Genomic DNA, 22,516 nt, shown 5'->3' with positions numbered 1-22,516 from the left:
CAGGTTGGACCAAATGACCCACTGTGATGCCTTCCAACCTGACCTACCCCGTGATTCTGTTTTTTCTGGATCTGGACGTATGGGATGCAATGTTTATTATCTTTTACTTATCTGGGTGGTTTGGCGTGAGGGGTGGGGTACGTTTCAGGCAGCTTATTCAGAGCCGTGTCCCACAGCTGGCCTGCTGTGTCCATGGAGCTCTGTTGGTGCTCCAAAGGCTTAACTAAAGAACATCCACTATGTTCTTCAGTAACACACTAAAGAACATCCTGAGGAAGGACACGGATCCCTTCCCGCCCCTCCCTTCCCGGCGCTCCCGGCAGCGTCACGGTGCGCGCCGGCCCCGCCCTTGCGCCGGGGGAAGATGGCGGCGGCCGGGGCGGGCGCGGGGCGGAAGCAGGTGCGGCAGGAGGAGCTGCGGCGCCTCATGAGGGAGAAGCAGCGCCAGAACGCCGGCAAGAAGCGCATCGACTCGCCCTTCGCCAAATATCCTCGGCACCCTAGAGCTCGGCTGGGAGGGATGGGTGGCGGGAGGGGGTCCGCGCCCCGCTCGGTGCTTCCCTTAACGCGGCCGGCACGTACAACAGCCTGGGGCACCTGAGCTGCTCCCTGTGCAACGCGCCCGTGAAGAGCGAGCTGCTGTGGCAGACCCACGTCCTGGGCAAGCAGCACCGGGAGGTGAGGGCTCTGCGGAGGGTCTCGGCCGGGCTTTGCGATTGGGAAGCGCCGGGACAGCGCTTGGGAAGGGGAGGCGCTGGGGAGAGGCCGCGCCGCCGGAACGGGGCCTGCGGTTCGCTGCTCCGGGCTCGGTGCGGCAGCGGGAGCGGCGGGGAGCCCGCCGGGATGAGGGGGGAGCCCGCCTGGCTGTTCCGTCTGGCCTCTGTTCTCTTAAAGCCCGGGTGGGGGTTGAAGGCCAGCCCCTAGAATGGGGGTCCCGTGTCCTTCAGGGGTCCGCTCCTCCGGTGAAGCAGTTCCCACCGTAGCGACAGCCTTTGGCTGTCCCTTGTCTGCAGCTCGGACTTGGACCCATCCCCTCCGCCTCCCCGGGCTTGCTCGGGGATCTGTGAGCTGTCCAGTGACAGCTTATGCGGGGTTAAGAAAATGCACTTTTTTTTCCTCTTTGTAATTCAGCAGTAAAGATAGAGAACTTGTGAAGCAAGTCAGGGAGTTTGTAACTTGGATGCGACCCAATTTTTTTTCTTATTCTTTAAAGTTCTGTTGCTACTTCTTAGCAAAAACTGAAAGACTGTGTTTAATTTTACAAGTACTGAGGAAAAGACCAAAGGAACAGAGGGGTTCCAGTTCATTGCCTGTATTCAAACGAGATGACTGTGGCAAGGCAGGGTGACGTCTTTCATGATGTTAAAAAGTCATGTTTTATTTTAAAACACTTAATATTCCAGGACTTTAGAATAAATCCAGCCTTCCTGCTCTTTCCTCCAGTGCTTTACTGCTGTCAGTGTCACTGCTCTGTTTTTTCTACTGGTACAGCCTCCCTTGTGTGAATGTCAGTTCCTCTTCCTCCATGTCACATCATTCCAGAGGCTGACAGAAACACTGGTCTTTGTTTTGGTACCTGTGGTGTCTATTTCAGTGATACTGTTCTAAAAAGGTATCAGCTCACTTTGATGAGCTGTTGTAAAAGTTCATTCTGTATTTTAAGCTGCAATCCAGAAGTTACTGCTAGTAACGTGCCCCGAATTTTTATTTCTTTACAGAGAGTTGCAGAATTAAAAGGCACAAAGCAGACAGCCACTGGCTCAGCTGCTGGCACATCCTCTCATCCTGTCAAGAGAAAAACAGTTGAGACAGAAAATACAGACCTAAAGAGAGTAAAAGGTAATGAGAGGGAAATACTTGCCAGAATCTGTCCATTTTACGCCTTGAATGTTTTTGGTTTGTTTTGTTCTTGTGGAAGTGAGTATGAATACACCAGACTGTTGAGTAAATGAACAGTTAATGAATACACAAGACTGTTCAGTTAATGTCAGCCCATTGCTGCTGAAAAGGGGAAAAGTTTGTTTGCTTTTTCTCTGTGAGTTCTGTGTCAGGAGAAAACAGTGCTTTTGGAAGTTTACCTGGTTTTCTTCTGGTTTATTGGGTTAAATTAGGTCATGGAACTGTGGGCTTGGCCCAGATAGATCGGGAAGCAGTGTAAATTAAGCAGTAGGAGCACTTGCCCAGAAGTGGTGTTACTCCTTTTCAGAAGAATCAAGTCACTGGGTTTCCTCAAACCATGCACCAAAATTCTTGCCAAAGGAAAGACAGTTAATTTTTTCCCTTGGTGCTACCAGACATGTAAATATATATGTTAAATATGTATGCATTTGGGGACTTGGTGCTGTCATAGAAGCCTTAGGGATGTTTCTTTTAAAAGCATGGATTTTAAGAAGTTCTCTTGGCTGTTGTACAGGTACAGATGAAAAGCCACACACATCTTCATCAGGGTAAGTAGATCTTGTTATTACCTAGGAATTTTTTCTAACTATCACTGGCTGCATTCTCATCCATCTCTTCCTTGTCTCTGCTTTCTGTACAAGGGCAAAGGTTCAGAGAGTCAGCAGATCCCTGCTTCTTCCTGTTCCCTAGCACAGTTGTATAGTCTTGAACATGGCAGCATCTTCCTGGGTGGAGATAATTGTATCAACTCTGAAGATTCCCTGAGAAAACAGGAATTATTTTACTGTCACTGACAGACTTTAAAGGATTGACACGTGGTGCTATTACACAGCTTGAACATAACCAGATTGTAGCATGTATTCTAATAATGCTGACATCCTAAAGAAGAGGTGTCAGTCTGAAATTAAGACAAATTTTCAATGTATAATTCAATGATATTTATTAACAAAAACGACTAACCAGTGATAGATCTTCATTAGGATGGTTTTTGTCACCTAGAATTCATGTAGGTGCATATGCTGCAGTTGAACTTGTACAAATAGAGGGCTGTATTTGACTTCAAGGGGTTGGGTTAAGCATCTCAACTGCCCCTAAAAGTTTCTGATGGTATTCAGACATCTTTGTAGGGTGGGCAGATGTCAGGTGACACTTGTGGGTCTCCTCTGCACTTCACAGGATAAATTACTACCTTTCATAGGTACCACTTGCTGTTTCCTTGTACGAGTTTGAGTTTGTGTGCAAAATTAACACTTGAGAGGTTTGTCCATTTTTGAACTTGTTGGTATAATTAGTTTAAAATACAAGGTGGAAAAATGTTTGGCTTGCAGGCTGCAGCTACTCCAGCAAATCTGTGTTTTCTCATTGCTGAGCCTGTGTGGCTGTTCTAAATTGCAGTCCTGGACAGCACTAGGTACCCAAAATAAGTAGCAAATTACTTAGTAGGTGGAAAAAGAATTACTTTAACCACCATTCCAATTTGTTACGGGTTATTTTTATTAATGTGAATATGCAAATGGAAAAATGGATCTAAAATACGTTTTCAGAATTAACCTGGGCATTTCTGAGGAACTTTAAATGAGAGCCCCAGGTGTGTGCTGCCTTCAGACAGTGGCTGTGTTGGCAGCTGTGCTGTTCAGGGCGTTGCTCAGGCTCTCACAGAGGGCCTGGGCTGCTGCTGCTGGGCTGGAGTCACTGCTGTGACGTTTCTGACAGTTGTGTTGTGGGCTCTTTACCAGGCTGCCAGCAGATTTTTTTGATGAAGCACACCCAGACAGTGCCAGTGTACAGCTTTCCAAGGGCCCAGGTCCCAGTTTATTGTCAGGGAATTACGATGATGACAATGATGAAGAAGAGGAGAAACAAGAACAAACAAGCAAATCTTCTGTTGTGCGTAAAACTGAAATTCCACCTCCAACTCAAGAAGTCATAGCTAATTCTCTGCCTGCAGGTAATGCTGACTGAAATAGTAATTAGTAATTCTTAGTAATTAATAGTAATTCTCTGTAAGGAGAAGCTGTGATGTAACTGATGATGAAAGGTTTTTATTTTATTTTTCTAATTATTGCATTAGGTGATGGTGAGGGTGTGTAATACTGGAAGTAGAGATAAACTAGCAAAGAATTTTGTGTTACTGTGTGGTGATTGCTCATTGATTTTATGTTCTAGTTGTTTGAGGCTGCCAAGGGAAGTAACATAGGTCTGTTCTTCCCTTGATTCAGTAAGGTACTAACTGAAATTCCTGTGTAGTAGGAATTTTAGAAAATGCCTGAACAGCTGTTCTTTTTGTCATAGACTTCTGTCCTTTCCTATAGACTTTTTTGACACCAAAACTCCAGCTGCTCCTATAGTTTCCCATTCAGGATCCATACAGAAAGCAGAGATACATGAGAAGGTAATTGAAAGGTAAGCAGTCAAATCAAATATTGATAGTCTTAGCAATTGTAAGCAAACATTTGTCTTCCAGGAAATAGAGACTGTGATCCCTTAGAACCTATTTTTATCTTGCATTCAGAATAGTTTGTATATATGTGAGCCTCAAGCATTATTTCAGACAGGTATCTTGCACCCTAGGGACAGGAGAAGAGATGGAGCAGTGTCATACAGAGTCTGTTTGACATGTCTTTGCAAATTTTAACACAGGGTACTGTGGGAGCTTCATGCAACCACTGCTTTCCTGTTTAAAGGAAAGTGCTTGTTGTGTGGTAATGGTTCAGCTCACCTGAGCACTCCTTCAGACTGTGCTGTAGTCTTTCAGAAGTAGCAGCTGTGCTGTTACAATGTTTAGGTGTTCAGCACAATGGAAAGAGCAGTTTAAGAAGCATAAGCTACAGCTCTTGTTTTAACAGTGAGATTTAAACCTTTCTGTGCAGTTCCTTCAAAGCAAGGAAGGATCAAGCTGAACGAGGAGGTTTTGGTGGTTGTAGATTAAAAAAAACTAATGGCTAAAAAAACCTGCTGTGTTTCTGCATACTTACACAAAGGATTATGAATTTCATTTTTGACTATTTTTAACTCTGCAATGAAGCAGATTGTAAAGTGTTAACTTGGGCTAATAGTAATCAAATGTTTCAGAAAAGAAAACACTGCTGAAGCTTTGCCAGAAGGTTTCTTTGATGATCCTGAAGTGGACGCAAAAGTAAGTGATCTCCTTGTTTTATGCTACTGGATTTATTTCTGCCAGTTGTAATGATTTGCTGAGTAGTAAGGATGCTTTTCCAGGTAATCAGTCATTCTGGAATGTAAGAAAATGACTGAACTATTTAGACTAGAATAAACTATTTCAGTTGGAAGTGACCTATAATAATCTAGTCCAACTGCCTGAAAACTTCAGGGCTGAACAGAAGCTAAAACTTGTTCCTAAGGGCTGTGTCCAAATGCCTTTTAAGCACTGACAGGCTTGGGGCATTGGCCACCTCTCCAGGAAGGCTGTTCCAGTGTTTGCCCACCCTCTGGGTAAAGAAATGCTTCTTCCTACTGCCCAGTCTGACCCTCCCCTGGTGCAGCTTTAAACATTCATTCTGTGTGAATGAGAAAACATGAAAAGGGATGGAGGTGGGCAGGAAGAGCTTGTTAAGGCCATCTCTTGGAAAGTATTTCTGATTATGGTTCCTCTGTGACTCTTAAAGAAATGTCATTTGTTGGTTGGAATACTGAACTGACATTTGGACAATGTACCTTTATTTCTGTGAGTCATCTCAGGAAAAGCAGTTCACTTAATTTGTACATTCAGTTTTGCTTTGGAATTGGGGATATAATAGTTCTTGAATGTCCTTTGTGAGATCCTGCTGAAAAGTGTTGAGTCACTGTGTGACTGATGGGGTGCATCCTGTTGGAATGAAAGCAGCTCTGTGTGGCACACCCTGTCATCTCTAGTGCTGGTTACACCACAAGAGGGAACCTGGTCTTCAGCCCTCTTGTCTTTTACCACCTGGGGGTTTTATGATGCTCAGAAAAGAAATGTGGCTATTCACCTTCAAATTCTCAAACTTTCTCAAAACCCCCCCCACAACAAAATATCTTGAAATCCAAAACCATTCATGCTTCCTTCAGCTTGCACGGTGCTAAATGATGACCAAAATAAAACACTGGTATTTGAAATACAAACCTTTTTTTGTTTCATTTTGTCAAATTTGCCGCAGATTTGATGGCTTTCTTGCTTTCTTTATTGAAACACAGTGCTGTAGGCCTAAGTCTTTTTTATTTTCTTTGAGTATATTTTCTTGTTCACTCAGTGGAAGGCTGCTGGTGTATTTAAATGGCATTGTGAGGCCAAGCCATGACATCTAATTTGGAGACCTTCCAAATAATGCTCCTTCATCTTCATTTAGTCCCACTGGCCCAGCTAACAAGCTTAGGTGTTTTATTTGCTCTGGCAAGACTCTTTTGGCACTACTCATGCCCAGGTGTTGCTATATGTGAATAGTTTTGAATAATGATATTTTGAATATTGAAACATGTAGCTGAAAAAGCCATCCTTTGGCTGGTTTTTTGCGGTTTTTTTTTTGGTTTTTTTGTTTGTGTTTTTGTCTAATTGAAGTAGTAAATTTTTCAAATACTTAGTTTCATCATAAGTAGGGAATGCAGGAATGCCTAGCAGGAAAGGAGAATCTGCTTTTATCTGTGAGGACACTGGTTAGTGACCTTTGTTCTGGTTATTGCCTCTACTGATAAATTTACAAGTGATTACTTGTTCCATTGAATTGCTTGGAGAGGCTCTTCCTTTTAATGAGCCCTTTCTGAGTGTAACTAATACTCAGAGGGAGGAAAATGTTTGTGACATCACTTATGTTGAGGTGGCTGCAGTGGTTCTGTGTTGGAATCATACACAAAATAATTATTTGAAGAATTAACTGGGTGTTTGAAAAGGAGATTGTGGGTGTGAAAAATGCTTGTTATTTGCATCAGGTACTTAGAGCACATAAATTCTGGGTTAGATAAATATTTCAAGAAAAATAATAACTTTAGTGTTTAAATTTATTGTAAGAAATACAAATAATTATGAATTACAAAAGACAACCACAATGCATAATAACACAGTACATACACATATGATAGAAATAATAACAGAACAGAAAAATGAAATGATGACTATTACTTCCCAGTATGAGTTTGCTTGGAAGCTTCTAATTTATTCTATAAACTTAATTCATACTACTTGATTTTGTATAATCACTCAGGAACAAAACACACCAAACTGTTGTCTTTACTAAGGTGATGACTGACATGTCACCAAAAGAGCAGAATGAATAAAGGGAAAATAAAACTAATGCAAAAAGATGGTATCATGACTTATTATGTTCAAACTGCTTAGTTCTCCTAGCTATATAATTTCTACCCAGTCCTGAGTCAGGCATAATCTGTCCTCTAAAATACATTATATGCCACATCTTCCAGTCCTGAATTGTGTAGGTTTCAATTACACAGGTAGACTACCTTGTTTATTTATTTGCATTAAAAGCACAATCTGGCTTTGATTACCTTGGCTGTAGATCTTAAACACATTCTTGCCACGACTACTTTTTCAGACTTCATCTCTTAGTACTAAATGCCATCTACCACAGAATAAAAAGCTTTGCATGTCATTAAAATTGGTTTGTAGCTGTACAGTTTCTTCTGTTAGCCAACAAAATTAGACTAGATTTGAAATACAGTCAGGCTATTTAACACCAGCAGACTAGTGACTGAAAGGTTTGATATTTTATGTTATGCCAAAGGCAAACAATTCACTGCTTTTTGTCTTGAAATGGCTACTGTATGCAATTGTACAGGCAGCTTACAGAAGAATTCAATAATTATCACCTGACACAGTGAAATGGCAGACCATCAAACTCACTTCTGTTACTCCAGACATTCCACACCAGCCACTTCTAATCAATAATTATTCTTTAAAGCTGCAGTCATGGATGTTGTTTAATCCAGGAGCAGAGTCAGATTTTTCTTCCAAAACCACTGTGCAGCTGCACTCTCTCACTCATATCCATTACTTAAACTGAGATACATCAACCAGACTTCTCTGATAACACAGCATAATTTTTCATATTTCTCCTGGTTTTTTTTACAGTGCCCCAAAGAGTCATTAGACTTAAATTGTTAATTTATACATTTTCATGTTCTTTAGGTGAGAAAAGTTGATGCTCCAAAGGATCAGATGGACAAAGAATGGGATGAATTTCAAAAGGCAATGCGACAGGTCAACACAGTAAGTAATGGAATCTATATTTATTGATTCTAAATACTATACACAATAAGGAAAACAACAGTTTCATGCAGCTCTGCAGAATGGCTGACATCTGCATTTGTCAGCTGGTTGTTTCAATGCAGTGTGTGGTTAAATGCACTTTATAAATGAGCAAAGGGTTCTTTGTATTTTCCACTTAAATGAAATTAAGATGAGAACTTTTAATCAAGATCCAGTCATATGTATCTAGTTACATTTGTTACACTGTATTTTATTTAAATACTGTTTAGCTAACATATACCTCAGATCAGTGTCCTGTATTCAAACAGGACACAACTGTGGGCTCTTCTTTAGCTCTGTATTCATACTTTTAAAAACACTACCCATTTGTCTGTCTTTTTAGAAAAGTATCTATAAAGTGTAGGTAACCTGGATTTCATGTTTAATTTAAATGCACTGGAAAGGAACTCCAAAATCTGGGAAGGTGACAAAAGAGTTTTGAGACACGTAAATTGGCCAGTTTTTCTGTACTTCAATTTTTTACTGTTTACCATTGCATGGAAAGTCTTCATGCAGCAGGTGTTTATCTGCCCTTGTGTACAATTTAAAGATTACCTGTGTTCTCAGTCTTCCCCTAGAATATTTGCTATCCTTTTAATTATTTTAATTGTAAATAGTTACTCATATGTCAACGGCTGAGAAGGTGGTGCAGAAAAATGTTTCATTGCTCATTTTAAAGCAGTCAGCACTATAAACAGAGCAAATGTTCATACAAAAGCAGTGGTGGATACATTTTGCTAGCATAAGCCATTCAGATAATTCTTCAGCTTAGGAGGAATCTTCTCAGTTATGCGTGGACCATTGATTGCATAGCATCTCCCAGACATTCAGATTTGAGAAAGTATATGCTGAAAAAAATAACAGGTTAGAAACACTTCGGGATCCAGTGGGAATATTTAAACAGTATGTTCAATAAGTGGTGTGTATTTAAGTCCCAAGCACTGGGCTAGAGCTCTTGTTTCAGCCTCAGACTGTGGGTATGTGTCGTTTGCTTATGCTCAGTTTCAAATCACAGAGTATTAAAAATTTCTAAAGGTTAACCCCAAAGCAGCCAAAATTCTTTTGATTTTAAGAAAAAGCATTTCCATGTCAAATTAAACCAGACCCTTTTTTTTTTTTTTTCTGTATTTGCCCTTTTAAAGATGGGAATATACATAGAGGAGATTCACACTAACTTCAGGTGGAGGGGAGCAGGGGAGGACACAGACATTGTAAAGGAGTGGAAGTGGAATTCAGGATGAAGGTGAATTTTCTCAGTGCTTTTCTGGTTTAGATTTCAGAAGCAATAGTGGCAGAAGATGATGAGGAGGGACGACTAGATCGCCAGATTGGAGAAATTGATGAGCAGATGTAAGTAGATCAATTTTTCCTCAAATTCTCTGTCCTCTAGCAGTAATGGATTGCTCTTTGACTGGAGTGATAAAAACGCTTCTAATCTGCGATACTACCTTTCATTAATCATCTGAGTATTTGAAGGACAAACTCCCTCAAACTGCAGAATGATACCTAATAAAGACATGGATTTTGACACAAAATTTTGTAACTTTCTCCAAAGAGAGATTGCACTGGAATCACTGAAGGTACCCAAGGCAAATTCTTGGAACAAACTGTCCTCTTCCCCTGTCAGGTGGCTTAATGTCTTAATTTGTATTTCCCTGGGAGTTTTGATTGATGTAGAATATGTGTGAACATTTTAAAGGAACATTTCCTGTACTGAAAATGTCCTGTGCTGTGGCAAACCCTCTTTAATTCCTAGTAGAAGTTTAAGGTTTTGTGGAGTGATGCACTTCATTACATGAAGCAGTTTGTTTGGTTTTGTTTAGCTGAAATGGGGAGTGTGGTGGTTGGATGGGCATTGGTTTAAACTCAAGCAACCTGAAATACAGCTCAGTGGAACAGTTTGTTACCATTTTCCTGTAGCTCAACACACTGATATTAACAGTGATAATGGCAATGGTAGCAACTCAGAAAGAAAGGCACTAGAAATTTCACTTCAACCCTCTGGGCAGATGTACATGCTGCACATAATCAGTGTATGGTAACAACAGCATTGGGTTCAAACTGAACTTTGCTATTACAGGAATGCCTTTTAACAATGTTAGTGTAATTCTGAAGAGGGCTTGAGCTAAATTGCCTCTCTTTAAGGACTTATTTTTCTCACTAACTAAGGCTGTTGTAAGTACATAGAACCAAATTCAGAAATTTGTAGAATACTTCAAGTTTTAATTGTAATTATTTTTCCCCAAAATAAAAGTTCCAAACACATTTTTAAAAACGTTTTGTAACGTTTGACTTCTGAGTGTATTCAAATGCAGGCTATTTCAAATTAAGTTGAAAATGAAATAAATTCCTTGGCCTTCAAATCTTCAGCTATGTAAGAATCATATTGGTAATATGCCAGTGCAGACAGGATCTAGACAGTAACCCCTCCATATTGACCCTTCCGAGCAAATAAGAATGAAAGGGGCAAAGGAGAATTTAAATCAGTCTGGTACTATTTGGCATTTTCAAAAAAAATCCTATTTGAAGTGGCTAGAATGGTTGTAAAACACAATTCAAGGACAGAACTTTTAAAGTGAATAGTAACCTGAAACTTTGGGATTGTGTTTACTTAAAATGTTCTGTTACAGCAGAGAGGAAGCAGATAAAGAATCTGAACACTTTGTACTGCTTTTTTTATTTTCAGAGATGCCACCACTAGATTATCAAAATTGATAACTGATGTCACACCTTTCCCTCTTGAAAACCATAAATGGAGCAAAGAATGGCATTCCTTTTTGTGTGGAAGTGGATATTGGTTCTGTGCTTTTTGAAAAATGGTTTGTGACTGAATGTATTGCAGTTGTTAAGTATTTGGATCAGGTCTCACTGCTAGAGAATTGACCAAGCCTCTCCTCAGTCTGTTTTCACTTGAAGAATACTGAGAAGGTGCACTAGCATCTTGAAAGCTTATTTCTTTTTCACTGTTGGGAAGCTGTAAAGCTTCTTTGTCCAAAGTTGTAGAAGCAAAATCCGGCATTGGAGGTGATGCCATTGACGTGGAAAGGCCCCAGATGTTAACAGTGTTTCACTTTCCAACAGTGAGTGCTACCGCCGTGTGGAGCTTTTGCGGAACCGCCAGGACGAGATAAAGGAGAAGTTAAAGGAAGCCATGAGATTAAAAGCAGCACAAGAGAAAGAGGAGGAGGATGTTGGGAGTGAAGATGAAGAAGAACTGCAGGATTTGCTGTCACAAGACTGGAGGGTGAAAGGGGCTTTGTTGTAGCATTTTTGCAATGTGGTTGACACTCTTTTTATCTGTGGTCTTGGTTCCATTGTTAGAAGGGAGATTCTTTTGTTAAATATTTATTTAAAGAGGATCGTAAGCTAAAGAACCAAGCTTATTAAAAAAATTTTTGTAGATCTACAGTAGTGTATTACTTGTTGTAAAAACTGTATATTGCAAATGTTTTACAATACTGGATGCACCTTTCCTATTAAAATGACTGGTTTCCTACCAGAAGTATTTTAGTGGGATTAATTAATCTGTAAAGAATCTCTAGGTTTTCAGAAGCATTAGCTCAGTTTGGTAATTTTGAGAGTTGGCTTATTGTCTATAGAAGTACATAGTCTACAGATTTTTCCCAGATTGAGGGTTTAGGGAAAGGGAAATACTATTCATTTATGTTTTCTTAAAATTTGTAGGTGGCCTTCTGTCCATTGCCCCAGCTCCTAATAAAATATGTACATTTTTTTTAGGGTCTGTTACAGTTTCTCTGTGTATATAAGGACTAAGCTCAGAAAGGCTGAGATACAGCTTCTCCACAGTGTATAGCCTGTAATGTGCCATAGCATTGCTGGATATTTTTCTTTATGGTCTCCTGTTTTGCTTAGTGCAGCCATCATGTAGCGTATCTCACACTTCTTGAACCAGAGGGATGAGAAGGCAGTGGTTACATATCTGCATCACTTAATGAAAGGGTGACAAAATGCCTGAGAGAAAGGTGCTGCACTGAAAACTGAGGAGGTAAAATAATAATTGCAAATACTGGAAATTTTCTTAAAATATTATTTTAGGCACAGAAAGCATCTTAAATTGATTCTGTTCTGATAAACACAGATTAGGTAAAATCAAGAACCAACAAACTTGACAAGACTGGGACATGGAAGGCAGAACTACCTTTGGTAAGTGTCTTTTTTTAACTTTTCTGAATCTTCAAATACAGATTTACTGATGACTTGTTGAAAATAAGAGGGACGTGTGGCTTGATTGATATCAAAAAGTAAAGTTGTTAAGAACAGGTTAACCTTTCTTTAAAATACTCTAGATTTAAAACTAGTGAGATTTTAAAGGGAAAAAACAAGCTTTGCTCTTATGAAAGCATTCCAGTTCCTTGCCTCAGAGATTATTATCAACCAAGCAATAAAGATTAGAACAAAATTTAGATGTTTGATTTGCCTGTTTTTGGGGAAATATCTGATATGCCAGAAGCCCTATCCTTATAGTGAGATGCTTTTTTATCACTCCCAATTTTTGTGATCCTTAGGTTCAGCTCTTTCTATTTATAAAGCTGTCAAAATTCAGGCAATGCTCCGTAGTGTTTTATTGCATCCACACTTTCCTGCTCACATGTGCTGGCTTACAACTGTTAGTAAGAGGAATTGTAAGTAGCTGTTGCTGCTGAAATGTTTGATGTGACACTGAAGTCTTACATGAATTAGGACTGTCACTGAGATAGCAGCATTCAGAGAGTATTGAAATACAGAATCAGTGTTCAGAGAATATTGAAATAAATAATGAATGTTTGGACAAGTTGGAGAAAACTCCGTTGGACCAAAACTGAAATAAAATGTCTTTGTATACATGAAACATTGGAACATCAATGTCTAAGGTGCCTGTCATGCTGCACTGTAAGATCTCTAGATCCATTTATCCCTGTAAAGAGAACTTGCAGCTGACAGGGTGGTGCAGTATTAACAGGACAGTCTTTTTCAAAACAAACCAAAGCACAGTCCCTCAATTTCTCTCTGAGAAAAGCTAAGCTAAGTTCCTGATTGTTCTTTTGTTCTTTGCTTTTCACTGACCCCACTCACCAAAGCACACAAGCTTGTTAACACTTAAACTTCAGAACCACTCTGCATTTGGCTTAATTTCAGAGAAACAGATATAATGCATATCAGGTTACACTGAACATCATGGACATGCATGTTTTGACAGTATAAAAATGCTAATCTTTGAGTCTGTAAATTACACTTCCTTTTTGCACATTGTTCTGTAATTTTACTTTCGTCTTGCACAGAAATCTGCAAATCATGGTTTCAGCTGTGGATGAGTAGGAAATTAACTGAGCATTAAAACAGTTCATCTGTTTTAGTCCAGTTGCCTTCATCTTTAGAGGTATCTCTAAAGGCAGTGAGTTTAGTTACAGTGCAGGATCTTGGACATTCAAATCCAAACCAGTGCACCCCATTGTTATGAGGAGAAGATGGCAGGAATAAACACCAGATCACTCATCATTCTATTTGTTCTCCTTGCATAACTTGCTGAAAGGGAAACATGGACCAGCCAGGGGGCGTGTGCATTGCTGGGGAAGTGACAGCATCCATCCCTCTTGGTTGTGTTTTGTTTAGGAGTTGGTGCTCTTTTCCTTGGAGCAATCTCACAGATCTCCAAACAGTTTTATTCAAGTTTTGTACACCTTACTGCATACAACTGTACCTTTCTTCAGCACTTGAAACAAAGCTTTTAGAGAGCTTTGTGAAGATAATGGGAGTGTCTTTGTCCCTTGTGACCACTGACGTGCATGTCACATGACGTGCTGTCATGTCAAGAGAGCAAGAAATCATCCTGCTTTTTAGCAATGAAAGTAGCGTGGCTATAAGAGAGGAGTATCCTAACCTAATTTAGTAGTCAGGCCCATTTATTAAGGGAAATAATCTCCTGTATCTTAGAAAAACATTGGGATAATTAATTTGTAATCTTAAACATGTCTTCAGTTTTAGAAAACAATTTTATGTACTTCTGATGAGCTATTCAGATAGCTTATTAACCAGAGGAAATGCTTGTTTTTAAAAATGTGTACTTAATTTCTTTCTCACTTCTTAACTTCCTTAAATTCTGTTTCTTAACAATAAAGATGAAAGTAATCCTAATAACTAGCTATGTCAATAACCACTATTAAAAATGAAATTTTAACTGGAATTAGGAAGACTGTTTTAATTCTCTGATCTTCAGAACTTGCAGAAAACTGAAATATTGGAGTTAGGGAGGAAGACATTTGTAATCCTTATTTACTCATATAATAATGGAAACTTGTCCAAACTTAGGAATTGTGGAATTTCATGCCACCAAAAAGTAGTTGAGATTCCCCAGCTCAGTGGTTTTGGAGCTGCTAAGTGACTTCCAGGGGCAGAATGTGTGTGTCTGCATGTTTGAAATGGAGTTCCAGGGAGCAGCTCACCATTGCTACAGCTGCTGCTGGTAGTGAGCTCTCCCCTGGCAAGGCAGGCAGTGCCCAGTGGTGACTGCTGTGCTAACTGCTCTCCTGCCCTGAAGAAATAAGCTGCTGCTGGCATGGCTTAAATCTGGAACAAGGTCTGTATTTGGTACAGAGGAGCCCAAAAGTGACCATACAAAACCAACAAACCCAAATAACAGCAAACCAATGTTCTCATTTGCTAACATGATTATTTTTCCTCCACTACAGCATTTAATTTTAAAATTTGCTTCAAATTGCAAATACTGATTGAAAAGAACATTGACGTCAGCTTTGGCCAGGCCCCCTGCAAATAAATTCAATTTGAAGAGAGACAAATTTTGCTTATTACATTCCACTATAATTATTCTCTGCATTTTATCATCTTAAAAACACTGAGCTAGAAATGAGAAAAGCCATATTACTAAAATATTTTGAGCACTTAAAAATACTTATTTTCTTATAATCCATAAAGGTTGCTCTAGAAAATCAGACATTCAGCTGCATGAATCATGTAGCAGGTGTCATTAGAAACCACAGTGTGAGTATGTAATGGTACAGAAATTCCCTTTTGTTAGGTACCATCAAATGACTTTGACTCTTTAATTTCAGTTACTGTCCTAAGACACATGCCAGTCTGTAGGGGGACAGGACACATGCTCTGATGCAGAAACTGATTTAATTAACCTGGATTCCTGGAACCAAGGAATTAAGTACACTTCAGTGCCAAGAAGGGCAGCGTGTACTTACACCCCTAGAAAGCGTGGCTCGGGCCAAGAGATGGAAATTTCAGGTGTGAAGCAGGTTTTCAGGGTCTGCCTTCATTTGATCTTCTGTTCATCAGTTCATTAGAATTATCCTGGCCTGATAGCTGGGAAAACAAATGTGAGCAGTTCCTTTGTGTAGACATCTAAACCAGGTCTTTCTTCCAAAAATACAGTGGAGCCACTAATACCTTGCACCATTGGTGGCTGCAGAAGTTACAGGGGATAGGAGAGATCTCTGTTCAAATCCCTCCTTTGGATGCTGTCCTTTAATAAACACACCCTTTGTGTCACTCAGCTGAGCAGCCTGACAATGACAGTGCTCCCTGCAGAAGCTGTGCCACTGTTGAGCCCCTGGAGCAGTGAGCACTGTGACTTTTAGAAAATCATGACACTCACTCCAGAAGGGGAAGGTCCTGTCCCAAGAATACAAACAATGCTGAAACACATTCAGCTGGTGTTAAGGCTGTGGAAGAAACTGGATTTTCAGACTGTCTGTGAAACCTGACAAACAGCACCTTGCCTGTGCAGCCCTCTGAGGCTGAGGCACTTCCCAGGTGCCTCTGTTCATGGCACCACAGAGACTCTGCTGCTGCCTAGGAGCTTGACTGGCCCAAATGTGAACCTTGGGCCCACAGATGCCCTCTGGCTATGCCTGAGAACAGAAACCACTCTGTATTAGCAGAAGACTAACTTTGTTTATTTTCCTTCTGGTTTCAGGTAGCATTCATGCTGTCAGTGTTTTTTCACTTGAGAAACACAACAGAGCTGCTTGAATTCATTTGAGATGTTTCCAGAACCTAATTCCAATTTGATGACGCAAAAGCCGAATTTGTGCTGTCTTTCATCTGGAAACTCACATTTGTGTGGGCAGTGACCTTTTCACAGTGAATACATGCTTCCTCTTATCTACCTTTGGGCATGAGTGGTTTACTTTTCTATTTCTACTTTTCTTACTATTATTCATTACCCTTTCCCCCCCCCCCCTTTTTTCTTTACCATCTTGTCTTTTGTTTGTCTGTTTTGTATATTAAAGATATTAGGAGCTTTTTCTTGCCATTCAGAAATATTTTCCAACTAAACTAATGAAATTAAAACAAGCTTAGATTTTATCACATTTCTGCCTGTATTTTTGCAAAAACCCTCTCAGAATACTTCCTTCTTAGTATATATGTCTTTATTTACCTCTCCTCATTCCTCACACAAATGTGCCCCAGCACTAGTTTGTTTAAATCTTTCACTTCTGCGAGCCACATGTGAATTATTCATGTGAAAGATACTACACACCCCAGAGCTGCTGCTGCCCTTTGCCTGGCAGCTTTACTGGGAGAGCAAAGCTTTGACCTACTTAGTGTTGAGCTGCAATAATATATATTTTTTTTCATTTACAGTAGCCAGGCTAGCCATAGAAATAGCTTTTGCTGTTGAAGAAATGAAGACTTATGGAGGTCTCTGCTGTGAAAGCAGCTTCAGCTCTCCTTTAAAGAATGAGAAGTTAAATACATTTCAAGTAATAAAAATGTATTTTAAGTAATAATAACAGACAACTTTATCAAATTAGTATCACAGCCTATAGTTTTTCTAAGAGCTGGAATAGCTAATTGTCAACATTGGGTCAGGCCTCCTGGGTGCTGGGGTGCAGTGAGCTTTCTGTAAGGGTGCCCCTTGGCACCCTTCATCATCAGGGGGTGTTGTGTGGCTGCATCTGTATTGAGGAAGCTGTTGATTTCTACAGGTCTCCCTGTCTGCATGTACGTCCTGGTCGTGCCCCGATTCCAGGCACTGGAGAGCTCTCTGTACCCTGGAGACCACGGAGGATAAATCGTCGTGTAAGCTCAGAGGGGCAGGGAGGGGAAGCAGGACCCCAGGCTCAATCCCTGAAAGCAGGTAGGGACCTTTAACAGAGTAGGGAGATGGAGATTGCTGCCAGAAAAGCTGCTTTCTCATGAGGCCAGAGGAGTACCTGTGAAAGCACTGCCAGTGCTCTAAGAGCAGAGGTGGCCAGAGCACAGCCAGGGGGGCTGTAAGGCAGCAACAGCTTGGGGCCAGCCCCTTCCTTTTGCTTGTGTGTGAAGAGAGAACTCAGGGCTGTGACTGCAGCGCTTCAGCAGATCCAAAGGAGGGTTTGAACAGCTGGAGCAGAGTGTCAGGGCAGCAGGAGACAGCTCCTGGGCCTGCTCAGCTCTCCATTCCCCGTCCTACTGCACATTGCCGTGCTCCTCCAGGGCCTGGGCTGGCTCCTGGCAGGGTGGAAGGTGCAGGCAGGAAGCCTCTGGGCAGTGCTGCTGGGAATGTATTACAAAGGGCCTCAGTAATACAGTACTCAGCATCCAAGTTCATTCTTTCATTCCTGTTTTCCTTTCCCCAGTATCTGATCTATAGCTCAGTCTGGGAAAAGACCAGAGATACAAATCAGTGGCTGCTTGTAACATGAAGCCAAATTTGTCTTTTCTATGCAGTGTGAGAAGTTCTCAATGAGCAGCTTTGTTAAAAACCAAATTAAGTTTTGTAGAAATACTGCTGACTCTACTAATTGCACAATCTGGCTCCCTCTAGTCCTGAAGAGACTCATCATGCCTGACAATGAGCTAACATCCTTACTAAGGCTGCCAGTCTTGCACAGATGTTACACTGTTTCCCAATGAGCACTGGGACCTTAAGCGTGATGATATGAAACCTTTAATCATTAATTGAAAACAAGCAATTTGTCTGTGATCTCAGTTTGACAATCCATAAAATAGTGCTTCTTCAATGACAAGTTAGCAACTCGGTTACAAAGAACAAAGTTTAAACAACACAACAGTTGTATGCACAAAGCTACCACGTCTTTTTTTTTGTTTGTTTTTTAATCAGGAAAAAAATTTATTTATAAAAACGTCTCATTTAACTTACTGTCGAGTCTCTAGCTGAATAATACAGTGGTTTAGAACACTAACGGCCCATGCTTTTATACAGATTAGCCAAAGCATGAACATCAATGAAAATCAACCCCCGAAAATAACTTTGTCTCTGCTTTATGTTATGAGCCACAATAGTGTTAAAACTGGAACAGTAATGAAAGCAACACAAGAGTTAGGAAGCACAGTTGCTTAAAGAGTAAAGGAAGTGTTTTCTTTTGATGTCTCAGAATAATAAGAAAATTAGAAATGGCAGAAACTCTTCTGTAGATTAGTCCATAGAAAGCATTGTCTCATGGGGCTTTGGAAAAGTCCTGTCTGGTGGCTAATGCACTAGGGCATGATGAGATACATTACAGAGCCCCCAGGCCAGTAACTTCTGAAGACAGCCTAAAATGTAGGAACAAAAACGAAGAAAAGAAAAGGAAAAAAAAAGGCAAAAAAAAAGAAAAAAATCTTCTCACTATTAAAAAAATACCACTTGAGTACAACCAGCATAGAACAGCATTTCAGTGCAGGCAATTTTTCTCACACAGAGGTTGGTGGATTTTTTTTTTCCTTAAATGTCAATTATTGAAACAGTTACAATATTCCAGAACAATTTTACAGCAGTTTTCTAGAGCTTTTAAATAGCTGTGGTATCTTGACATTATTCCCAGTTTTTCCTTCAGTATATGCAACCAGAAAAAAAAAGAAAAAAAAAAAAGAAAGGAAGCCACAAACGAACAAAAAACCACAAAACCAAAAAAAAACCCAACAAAACCAACCAAAACCCCCATTTGGATAAGTGCAAATTGTAACAATGGCAGTTCTACAAATAGTTACAGTGACAAAACTTAGTGCAAAGGTGCTAAGGTGAAGAAAAGCCCACAGAATACAGAAATGACACAAAATACTGAGATAGTACTTAGCCCTATACAATAACACACTTTGAAATACCATGTTTTAAAAAGTATTGCATTTGCATTGTGTTTTTAGTTTATATTAAAATGCACTGAATACAGTTCAATTGTTAAAGCTTTGTGTCCAAGGAGTGCAGAGTGGATGAACATGGCGGGCTAATGGGAATCTGGTTTTGGAAGTGGTGAGGAAAACAATATTGCATTACTGAGTTATGCAACAGAAATTAAAAAGAAGGTGGATGGACAAACATAAAATGCAGTTAAGAACTAGTTCCAACAGCTGGCAACCAGCCACTCCATTCCCCAGCTCTCTTGTCTTTGGCTGCCATTACTTGTCTCGTTTTAGTTAATCTGAGCATCCTGAAGTACTTGGTAAAGGGATGTGATCTGTCCAGGCAGCAGCCTTTGAATGACCTCTAAAATGCTACATGTTTTTCATGATTACCATACAACCTGACTGCATGATTAGTGGGGAGTTAAACAGGGATGTATTTTGTAGAGAAATCTAATGAAAAATGGTCATTTTGGCTGAATAAAACATACATGAGAGGAAATATGAGATAGTGACGGCATCTGGCTTGTACTTGCTCTGAAGTACTTACAGGAATAAGTACTGTGTTGGTGTATGTAAAACATCTGAGTGCAAAGGGAGGAGCCTCCTCTCTCTCTCTCTCCCTCCCTCCCTCCTCCCTAAAGCAGAGTTCTTAAAATTACGTTTTTCCAAAGTAGAGAAAAATGGTTGCACCCTTTAAAAGAATCATGTGGAAAGGCACAGGTACCTGGTATTTTTTCCTTACTGATTTACAGTAATTTTAATTTAGCAGTTTTTCTCAGACCAGAAAGCTTCATTTGTTGTATGCACAAGTACCTGAAGTTGGTACCTCCTAACTGCCATCTCCTGCTCGTAGGAGGATTTTGGGATGGGGGATGGGGGTCTCCAGGCCTTTTGGGAGCAGCAGAATGACTGAGGGGGCCAGCAGCACTTCACAGGGCATTGCAGGGGCACTGAAAAGTGCCGGATTTGCATGTGCTGGCAATAGAAAAAATGCATCAGAGATGCCAGTTTGCCACGAGGAATTGTTCTGCAGTTGGAGGGATCCCTGCACATGGATCTAGGTGCATTTTTAGGCCGGGCAGCATCGCCGGAGCAGGACCCGGCTGTCACCATTTTGCCGCATTTATGTTTTTTCCCTTCTCACTGTATCTCCCTTGGTGGGCTGGGGGCAGCCCTGCCTTGCCGTGGGGCTGCTGAGGGCCAGCCCTGGGACAGTATCTGGGGAGAAGGAGCCTGGGCTGGCACCTGCTGGCTGTTGGAACTAGTTGGAAGGTGGTGCCTGGTGTTAGGTGTTATGGAGAGTGGAAGACGACTTGAGTCAGCAACAGTTAACACTAGCAATCGAACAGAAAATAAAAGATGCCGTATTGTTTCCTTGATAACTAGGATCTACCACAGACTCTTGGCAGAGCTGGCAAAGCTTGCATTGTGTCTCATCCCTTCAATATGGAGCAAACTTCTGGCGGTCAGATTTCTTAACCCCGCTCGTCGAAGGAATTTTGGCAGTGTAAGCGGACAAACTCCCCGTGGCCCCCGCGGCGGCCGCGGCATTTAGTGCCAGGAGTGGGACAGTTTTCATGCCAAGCAGACTGGAGACAGGAACGGCATAGTGGGTGGTTGGCAGAGTTGGTAGGGGAGGGGGGGTACTGACGGAGGCGGCGGAGGCGGCCGCCAGCACGGCCATGGAGGTGGGGGTGGAGGTAGGGGTGGCAGACTGAGAGAGGTTCATGTTGAGGTCAACAGGGGTCGTGACGGAAGCGGTCTGGGTGCTGACTTTAGCCATCTCTAAGCTGCAAACGAAGAGAGGAAGAGGAACAAACAGGTTGGGAGGGTTCAGCCAGGGCGGTGGGGCCGGGAGAGGGAGGAGGAGGAGGAGGAGGAGGAGGGAGGGAAGGAGGGAGGGAGGGAAGGACAGCAACCACGAAAGGGCAGGATCCAGGATTAGATTGGTGGACGACGGGGACAGACGAGTGGGAGGGAGAAAGGGGAGAGAGAGAAAAAAAGGGAAAATGAGGGTCAAAGGAGGAACATGTTATGTGTTAAAGAAGAGAAATAACAAAAGGGTTTTCCATGATTTGATGGGAAAACATTACTGAGACTAAAGTTCTTTCAGAACAGAAAAAAAAGAAAAAGGAAGAGGGTATGGGGTTGTTGCTAGTTCATTTCACATATGAAAAAAAGAAATCTAAGGAATGCAGGTAATGGTAAAAAGATGGAAAAATGAAACTTAAAAGAAAACTTAAAATAACTATGAAGTTTACTCCCCAGCACTGGTATGGTGAATTTTGCTTTTCAAAATTAGGGTATTTTTGAAAGGGGGACGCGGGGGGTTTTGGTAATTTTTTTCAATTTGTCAGTTTTGTGACACAAATAGTACATTTAATCATTTTGCTAGGATGAGAGGAGACTGAGCAGCAATTTGCTGCTTCCATTTAAGGCATGAAGTTTTGGTTGTTTTGGTTTTTTGTTTTTTAAGTGAGTTAGTTTTTAATTTCATTCACTGTGAGGTCAATGTGCATTTTTCATATAAAACAAACCAGATTAGCCAGTGTGTTCACTTCACTTTATACTTTCCCCAGACTTTTTTTTTTAATACCACAACAAAATATTTATGCAATCTAATCATAAGTAAATTAGTAAAAAGGAACACTGAAGAACACCCCAGCTTGCACAGCAGTGGTATCATTCCTGAGCCTGCACAGTGGTTACAGTGAACATGACAAAGCTTTCCAGCTGACACACAAGGTACCACATGGATACAACAGACACATCCCCAGACAGACCCCACCAGCACCAGGAACTTCCAGACTGACCTGACCTCCAAGCCCAGGGCAGTGATGGGCTCTTGGGAGGGTGTAGGAATCAAACTACTCTCACTTTAATCTAACTCCACCCATTAGCAGGCAAGGTGAGTTTGGCCCATATACTTCTGCTTTTCTGTACATTTTCAGACATTAAAATACAATAATTCCAAGGACACACTGTTGTCTTCGTATGCCAAAATGTTTGCCTAGATAAATCCTCCCTTTGCCCATTTGCCTGTTGCAGCTTGTGCACTGGCTTTTGGGTTGGCAAATGACACAAATATTAATTTCAGGATGCTTTTTGCAGGTGACCAGCTGGGAGCTATGGCAGCCTAGCATAGAAATAGGACTATGGGTTAGAAAATCTTTGCTAGCTGTGATTGCATGTGTATTCCTAGTCAGTTTGGGGTTGTCTTCTTGGCAGTTACTAACTTGTCAGGCTCCTGGACTTTCTCCTGAGATGAGCTGAGGAGCTGTAGCAGCTCCTTGCTTCCAGAGTGAA

General features: G+C 41.0%; 2 protein-coding genes across 4 annotated transcripts in view; one reads left to right on the top strand and one right to left on the bottom strand.

Moving 5' to 3' along the window:
• Positions 1 to 363: 363 nt before the first annotated feature.
• ZNF830 (zinc finger protein 830) lies at positions 364 to 16,209 on the top strand. Of its 2 annotated transcripts, XR_009275751.1 has the most exons (12): positions 364 to 486; positions 579 to 678; positions 1,719 to 1,839; positions 2,414 to 2,447; positions 3,636 to 3,847; positions 4,212 to 4,302; positions 4,972 to 5,035; positions 8,018 to 8,098; positions 9,411 to 9,487; positions 11,219 to 12,143; positions 12,237 to 12,301; positions 16,077 to 16,209. XR_009275751.1 is itself a non-coding variant. In XM_058821087.1 (10 exons), the coding sequence occupies exons 1-10, from the start codon at positions 365 to 367 to the stop codon at positions 11,400 to 11,402; spliced, it is 1,086 nt and encodes a 361-aa protein (XP_058677070.1). In that variant the 5' UTR covers position 364; the 3' UTR covers positions 11,403 to 13,619. The 2 variants fall into 2 exon arrangements, 1 of the variants encoding a protein (XP_058677070.1); XM_058821087.1 differs by lacking the exon at positions 16,077 to 16,209 and having other exon boundaries at positions 11,219 to 13,619.
• Positions 6,878 to 22,516, bottom strand: part of LOC131568899 (poly(rC)-binding protein 3-like) — a 496,267-nt gene continuing 480,628 nt past the window's right edge. The window contains exon 17 of one of the 2 annotated variants that reach the window (XM_058821076.1): positions 6,878 to 8,985. In XM_058821076.1, coding sequence (XP_058677059.1) covers positions 8,925 to 8,985 — 61 coding nt within the window. In that variant the 3' untranslated portion in view covers positions 6,878 to 8,924. Of the gene's footprint in view, positions 8,986 to 20,267; positions 21,001 to 22,516 lie in introns of those variants that run through there. The other variant, XM_058821067.1, reaches the window with a different exon arrangement.

Source organism: Ammospiza caudacuta, chromosome 1, assembly GCF_027887145.1.
Source record: "Ammospiza caudacuta isolate bAmmCau1 chromosome 1, bAmmCau1.pri, whole genome shotgun sequence".
Taxonomy (NCBI): domain Eukaryota; kingdom Metazoa; phylum Chordata; class Aves; order Passeriformes; family Passerellidae; genus Ammospiza; species Ammospiza caudacuta.
This window is presented reverse-complemented; position numbering and strand designations above follow the sequence as displayed.